Source organism: Urtica dioica, chromosome 2 (assembly GCF_054948205.1).
Source record: "Urtica dioica subsp. dioica isolate 48M chromosome 2, U.dioica_male_clone48M_v1_H2, whole genome shotgun sequence".
Classification (NCBI taxonomy): domain Eukaryota; kingdom Viridiplantae; phylum Streptophyta; class Magnoliopsida; order Rosales; family Urticaceae; genus Urtica; species Urtica dioica.
The window spans coordinates 45,780,751-45,789,023 of NC_142757.1; the positions used below are offsets into that span (position 1 = coordinate 45,780,751).

Here is an 8,273-nt window from a genome sequence, read left to right on the forward strand (position 1 = left end):
AGGCGTCACCTCAATGCTCGGTGGGAAATCCCAAGGCGTCAAGCAGCCCTGGAGATCCATGGACTTCAGGAAGTCGCCCCCGACAATGGTGACACCGACGCCACCCGCACCACACGCCACCCAAGCGTCGAACGAAAGAATACGTACAACCAGGTTCGCACCCACGGCCACGCAAGCCGGGAATGACGAGTTGACCAACATGGTCAACGTACTGAGGGAATAAGTCCAAGAATTACGAGCGGGGCAGACAAGGACCCCTCTCATAAGAAGCATGATCGAAGGCGTAGCCTCGCCGTTCGCGGCACACGTGCTCGCCGATGATCCCGGTGGGAATTTCCGCCCACCCACTATGCCACTCTATGACGGGAGCTCGGACCCCCTCTACGACATCCACCAATACCAAACTAGCATGAGGATGGCTGGAAAGTCACCGTTAATAATATGTCAAGCGTTCTGCCTCACACTCACCGGCACTGCGTTCGAGTGGTTCCAAAGGCTCGGACGTGGGTCGGTCCAGTCATTCGAGGATCTCCAAGAGAGATTCCTCACACGTTTCTCCGCATCGCGAGTGCGAAGGAAGGAAAAGTCTTACCTCTTGACAATCAAGCAGGGCGGCTCCGAGACGTTCCACCATTACCTTAACCGATTCATCGAAGAATCGAACAAGGTGGATGACTATGTGGACAGTGACGCTATCTACGCCTTCATCGATGGCATGCGGGCTTGCGATCTCTTGACGTCGCTGGTGAAGCAGCAACCCATCACGATGACGGAGCTCATCTCCCAGGCCACCTAGCACATCTCGGTCGAGGAGTACTATGAAAGTCGAAGGGTCCGAGAGAGGGGAAACCACTGTAGAGACGATGACGAGGATGATGACGACCAACGAAGGACGAAAAGTAGGAACTCCAATATCGCGGTCTCAAACGTCCGACCCCGACCAAAACAAAGACACCTATTGGTCGAGAAGTTCCAAAGGAACGTTGACTTCACACCGCTCAAGACCACGCCGGACCGAATCCTGGCCCTGAATGGAGATATGTTCACCGATCTCCGACCATTGGCGAAGGATCCGTCGAAGCGCAACAAGAACAAGTATTGCCACTTCCACAATGACCACGGCCATCTCACCGTCGAATGCATCCAGCTTAGGAGGCAGATCGAAAATCACATCCAGAACGGCGAGCTGGAGGAATTCGTGATGGCAATGGTCGCTAACCCGAACCCCGCGCCAAGGAGGCAAACTCCCCAAGATGACAGGCAGAAAGACCGCGGGAAAAAGGTCATGGCGAGCGGAAGCAACAACGACGACGCCCGAGGCAACACAATCAATACTCCGGTCAACCTCACTCCGGTCAACCTCGTGACCAACATCTTTTGAGGGATCGAGGCGGGAGATAGCCCGACGAGCGAAAGAACTACGCGTGCACGGCGGCCAGAGAGGGCCCCTGCCACATATTTAATTTTTCAAAAGCGGCCACCGGCCCAAGTGTATTTTGAATTTTCCAAAAGCAGGCCACGCGCCAAGTGATGAATGAAGTCAAAATTCGCGTTCATTTTGCAATGTTTAGCTCCTAAATTTTTATACAATTTGATCCAAATTGTATAAAAACTGGGGGGCTAATGGAGTAAGACAAACACCAAGCGCAAAGCGAAAAAAAAACATAAAAAACACAAAAAAAAAATGCAAACTTGTAAAAATGCAGGAATGCGGGCATAGCAATCGCGAACGCACCTCGAAGCGTCCACAGAGTAAAAGAAAATGGGTTTTACAACGTCAAAACTCCAAGCGTATCTCAAAGAACTCTGTGCGACCCGAGATAAAGGAACTTACGCCATCAAGTCCCCGATCAACCTCAAAGCGTCTACAGAATCCGAGAAAGGGGTTCCTATACATCGGAACCCCGAACACACCTCAAGAAATTTTGTGCGACCCGGGATGAGGGGACTCGCGTCATCGAGTCCCCAATCAACCTTAAAGCCTTCATGGGATCCGAGAAAAAAGGAAACTCGTGACACCGAGACCCCGAACACAACTCAAAGAATCCTATGAAGCCCGAGATGAGGGGACTCGCGCCATCGAGTCCCCGACCAACCTCAAAGTCTTTAAAGGATTCGAGAAAAAGAGGGACTCGCCGCACCGAGACCTTAAACACAACTCAAAGAATCCTGTGAAGCCCGAGATGAGGGGACTCGTGCCATCGAGTCCCCGACCAACCTCAAATCCTTTACAGGACTAGAGAAAAAGAAGGACTCGCCACACCGAGACCTCAAACAGAACTCAAAAAATCTTGTAAAGCCCGAGATGAGGGAAATCGCGCCATCGAGAGCCCGACCTACCTTAAAGCCCCATCAAGGCACAAAGGCTTGAAGAATCACACAGGTAACCAAAGGCTTGAAGAATCACACAATCGCAAAAGGAAGAGAATATAAAGACGATTCTCATTCCATCACCTGAACACCGCAAAAGAGAGTATAAAATAAATACCTAATTAGGTGCACAACCAACCGCACTGTCTCCAAAAATCATCTAACTAAGCGCACAATCAATCACACCGTGTCCAAAAGTCATAAATCAATCAAGTGCACAACAAACCGCACCGTACCCAAAACAAAAAAAAAACAACAGAAGCTAGCTAAAACGCAGCGAAGGCAACCTCAATACTCGCCGTCAGAACCGCCATCCCGACCATCTTCCTCATCTCGACCGTCCCCCAAGTCCACCTGCGCCTCGTCCTCGGAAAGGCCATCCTGACGATCCTCGGGGACAGCGAACGTGAACGGCTCGGTTGGATCCTCGAAAGTCGTGCGAAGCGGGGCAGCAGGAGCGACCGCGGCATCATCGGGGACCGCGGCGTCAGGCCCGACGACCGTAGACTGAATCGCACGAAGTTCGGCGGGAGCGCCGTCAACATCAAGGAATGAGAAACTGAGAGGAAGGTCTGTGTTATCCTCAAGAAAACCACGGTGGCACATCAAGGCTCTTTTCCAGTACATCTTGGCGGAAGCATCGGCCCACGCCTCTTCCGTCGCTGCCAGGTCCTCCTCAGCCAACCTCTCAAGCCGATCGATGGTCCCATTCGCCCCAGCCAGGCTGTCGCGAAGGGACGCGATCAGCTTCTCACCTACCCCGAGCTTGACGCTCATGGAATCAAGCTGCTCAGCACAAAGTTTCACCTCACCTCGAAGGGAAGCCACCAGCACGTCGAGATCAGAAATCTTGTGACAGGCACAAGTTACCTCAATAGACTTCTCTCTGTGCTTCAGTATCAACGCCTTCGGCTCTGAGGTATGCTTGTTCAAGTCCTTCCTCAACCGCTCCACATCGGCACGGAAAGTCTCCTGACCCTCCTGGAAGCCGACCCTCTGTGCGGCCTGAACCTTTGACTTCAGTCGATCCACCTCCGCACGAAAGGAATTCCACTTTATGGAGACCTCTCTCTTGGCGTCCCCGAGCTCCTTGATAAAGCCACGAGCGGTACGAAGCAGTTGTGCATTGTACGTACACGCGATGAAGAGCTGTGAAACAAGAAAATACATGAAACACGATTAAAGACAGCTACTATGAACTGAACGAGAAAAGTTAGCAGACTTACCGAACGAGAAATATTCACCGCATTACCCATGGATCGAGGTCACCGTTCCCGATCACCGTTTTGAGGTCGCAGTGCTTGTTCACTTGAAGTTCGGCAACACAACGATCGCCGAGGTCATCCACAAGCTCCGAGAGAGTCAGGCGTATATGGCCGTGTGGTTTCTTCGCCGGATGAAGGTCTACATCAGAAACGTAACGCCTCGAACAACCATCACCCCCCGAGCGAATGAGAGCGTGAACATCAAGGACAGACACTACCTCTGGGACGCGGGCATCCGACGCATCAGCAACATGGCCGGTGGGTCAAATGACGGTGTAAACCACCTCCTCTCACCCTGAGCGTGAGGGGTGGAAGTTGCACTCGAGCCGGGAGGCGAGAACGATCGGGAGACTAGTGGATTTTTAGACATGCAAGAGTTAGGGGTGTTACGAAGGATTTTTCCTCGTCCGAAAAATATGAAGGCCCAACTCAAAAACGAAGAAGCACGACGAACCCAGCCCAAGAAACAAAGCGGAAAGTTTGAAGACTTGATCGAAGGGTATGGAGCGACCAGCTCATATCTCAAAAGAGGGGGCCTCTCCCGAACCTTTCGCTTCTATCTCAGAAAAAAAAAAAAAAAAAAAAAAAAAAAAAAAAAAAAAGGCATCGCCCAAACCCCTCATTTTGATTTTGTAAAAGGGGCCTCGCCCGAACCCTCCATTTCCATCTTATAACTGGGGCCTCGCCCGAACCCCTCATTTCGATTTCGTAAAGGGAGCCTCGCTCGAACCCCCATTTTTATCTGATAAATGGGGCCTCACCCGAACCCATCATTTCGATTTCGTAAAAGAGGCCTCGTCCAAACCCCCGATTTCCATCCCACAAAGGGGGCCTCGCCCAAACCCCTCATTTCGATTTCGTAAAGAGGGCCTCGCCCGAACCCCCCATTTTCATCTCACAAAGGGGGCCTCGCCCGAACCCTTCATTTCGACTTCGTAATGGGGGCCTCGCCCGAACCCCCCCTATTTTTATCTCATAAAGGGGGCCTCGCCCGAACCCCTCATTTCGATCCCGTAAAGGGAACCTCGCCCGAACCCCCATTTTTATCTCATAAAGGGGGATTCGCCCGAACCTCTCATTTTGATTTCGTAAAGGGGACCTCGCCCGAACCCCCATTTCTATCTCATAAAGGAAGCCTCGCCTGAACCCTTCATTTCGATTTCATAAAGAGGGCCTCGCCCGAACCCCTCATTTCCATCTCGTAAAGGGGGCCTCGCCCGAACCCTCATTTCTATTTCATAAAGGGGACCTCGCCCCAACCCTTCGTTTCGATTCCGTAAAAGGGGCCTCGCCCGAACCCCCCATTCTCATCTCATAAAGAGGGTCTCGCCCAAACCGCTCTACTCCTACCTTACTTCTGCCCCAACTCTCACCACCTCACTATAAATACCTGAGACAAACACTTGTCAATGACTGGCTTTTTCTCTCTCTAACTAAGAGATACCAAATTATCTACTCAATTATTTTTCTATCTAAAAACACCTTTGAGAGCGAAATCAAGAACAAAGAGAAATCAAAGCCACTTCACACACATAATTTCACACAAAAAAGAGTAACAATCTACTTCCATTCTCTCTAAAGTGGGAGAAGAAAAGTGCACTCTCTCTCTAAACCCCAAGGCTCCAAGTCAAATTATATTCTCTCTACAAGAGTGTCCAAGAACTCGAAAAATCAATTCTCAAGTTCTTTACTTGATAAGAGGAATATTTCATTACTAATCTCACAGATTTGAAGACACGTGGTCAAGTCCCCTCACGTCACGTTTCCGTAAGTGTTAATCCAAAAAACGGCTTAACAATGGGCACTTTGAAAAGTCTATACTTTTATTTTGGTCATATTGAAAACTCTATATAACTTATAATTAAACCAGTGAAAAGTTCAACAGCAAAAATGTTTCTTGATATTTTTTTTTCGTTCTTAAACGCGTAAGCAGTTAATGTTAGAAACGCTTCAGCTAAATGGTCTTTGACAATGACCATGGAGAAAATTGAGGAATAAAAAACTAAGAATATTCAACAACTAGAAGAAAGAAGCCAAACTTGTTCTGTAACAAATATATCAAAGCATGAAAAAATGACTCTAGGACAAATATGAAACACAAGTAAAAATAATTACTTTGAGCATGTTTGGTAAACAGATTAATTTTGGAGGTCCTAACCGGAGTAATTTAGTAAATTAATAATTAATCATAAGACTAACAAGAAATATATAAATATAATGAATAATATTTTTAATTTTCTTAAGAATCCAATAGTGACAAAAAAAAAATCTTTTTCATGATTATCATGATGAATATACTTGTCGGTCGTTCTTAAAAAATCCGAAACATTAAATTCAACGTGACATGCGTCGAATTCCGAATTCTAAAGCCCAACGGACTGAATCACTAAAAACCTCATCTAAACCAAAAAGGAGCCAAGGCCCATTTGAAACGGCCCAAAATCCGAGCCCGTGCTCATCCGCGAAGAAAAATGCACACACGCAACGCGCGAGGGGCTTGGCTCATCATGCCTCCCCATCCGCCCGTCGCTCCAGCGCATAAACGACGAATACTCGCATGCTCCTCATACGCGTCGCATCGAGCACCTGACGTGCAGACGCTACTCCTTGCGTCCGCGCTCACCATGCCAAACAATCAAGAGGCTCACCTCATCCTCTCAAGCATTATAAATACCCTCCTCAGGGACGGCAGCTACATACAATTCTCTTCTTTCAAGATTACTCAATTCTAGAGCTTTGAAACGCTGCCGAGGACCCTCCGCATCTTGTTTCCTCTGTTGAGCACATCTCTCTAAATATTCGCTAATGAATACTGGTCCTCCACCTCACATAGCAATCAGACTGATGTTAAATGTCGGAACGCGCGCCAGATGCACTGCCTCTACACCCCTCTAAGCTTGATTTATCTTCTTCTTATTCTCACATCTCTGCGACGAGCAAAGAACGCCTTCGAGCTATGGGAGCGACAATTCATGACTTTTAGGTTCTCACTCTAGGTTCAAGTGCAGCCACTTGATCCGGCGTTTGGTCGAAGCGCCCGAAGCAATAAATAGTTGTTTAATTTGCAGCAACAACATTAATATTAATTTAAAATAATTATTGACTCATGTTTATTTTTTTACAAGGGAAAAATTACTTCAGTTCATAAGCTTAAAAAAAATCAACATAACCTTAATAATTCCACATCATGGTGGGTCACTGATTTTCCCAGCTGAAAGGAACAAATCCAAGGCCGCTTTTTATATTCTACATCCATTTATTAAGAACCAAAGACTCACAGCCAGTTCATGTGTCTTTGGCCTTTTCTTTTTCTCTCCATTTTTCCTTTTCTTAATCATTGATCTGCGTCTCTATCAAACATTCATAATTAGAACAATAATTCGAATCATTCAAGTCTGTACACAATATATCTCACACTAAAAAAACACAATAATTCATAATTTCACAGCAATGTGACGTAAGTGCTGAGTGGGTCATATTGAATATGTTGGTCCAAAATCCATCACCATCTGAATGTCACATCTCACATATAATATATAAATATTTGCTAGCTACCTAGCTAGCTTCAGCTTAGAAGTTGTTGAGTCTTGAGTTTGACAATTTTTTTTATAATTATATGCACACACGCATATATATATATATATATATATATATATATATATATATATATATATATATATTGGAATTTGTTGTAACTAGTCAAGTTTGTCATTTTTATTGGGGGAATAGCTCAAGTTTCATTTTATTAAGCAAATAGCCCATATTTTCGGCTCAGACCATAATGTCCTTGGTAAATTCGCGAATAGGTTAATTTAATTAACCTACTGGAGTGAGTTAGATTAATTAATTAACTTATTGGTTGAATATTAGTTTAGATTCTGATTTTTTTGTGAGTAAAGTTAATTTACTAAATGATTGAATTCGGAATTAGGTTAATTAATTGACTGCTTTGAATATCAATTGACTTAAGTTATGATTTTTGTAAATTTTTTGTGAATTTCAAATCCTTCACGAATCAGTTAATTAATTAACTTAACTCACTCCAGTAGGTTAATTAAATTAACCGATTCGCGAATTTACAAAGTGCCTCTCCTCAATCCCCTTCATCGCCGCCGATTTCCTCTCCGCCGCCGATTCCTCCCCCCACGCATTCCCTTCTTCGTCTTGTTCCTCGGCGCCGTGGTCGAGCTGGTTCGTTCCGGTGAGGTCGACATCGCCGCCGCCGGAGCTCGACGGAATCGACGCCTATGGCGGATCTTGACGGCGTCTATGACGGATCTCGTCGGCGACGTTAGGGATCAGCAACGAGGATGGACGACGATTGGCGACGACGCGGCGGCGTGAAATGGATCGGCGGCGATCGACGGCGTGAAGTGGATCGGTGGCGTGAAATGGACGAAGACGAGAACGAGTTTAGGTTTAGGTTTAGGTTTTGGGAAAATTGAGTTTTGCTCTTATATATGAGGGTAATTTAGTAGTGAAATATTAATTGGGCTATTCACTTAATTTATTCAAACTCGGGCTATTCTCCTAATATTGGTGGATTGATTGGGCTAGTATGTTCACTCTCTCTCTCTCTATATATATATATATATATATATATATATATATATATATATATATATGATTTGTTCCAAT

The 8,273-nt window shown here is 46.2% G+C and overlaps 1 protein-coding gene across 1 annotated transcript; it reads left to right on the forward strand.

Moving 5' to 3' along the window:
• The first annotated feature begins 271 nt into the window (after positions 1-271).
• LOC149404988 (uncharacterized) lies at positions 272-796 on the forward strand. Its single transcript, XM_089607740.1, has one exon. The coding sequence runs from the start codon at positions 272-274 to the stop codon at positions 794-796; it is 525 nt and encodes a 174-aa protein (XP_089463866.1).
• Positions 797-8,273: the final 7,477 nt, after the last annotated feature.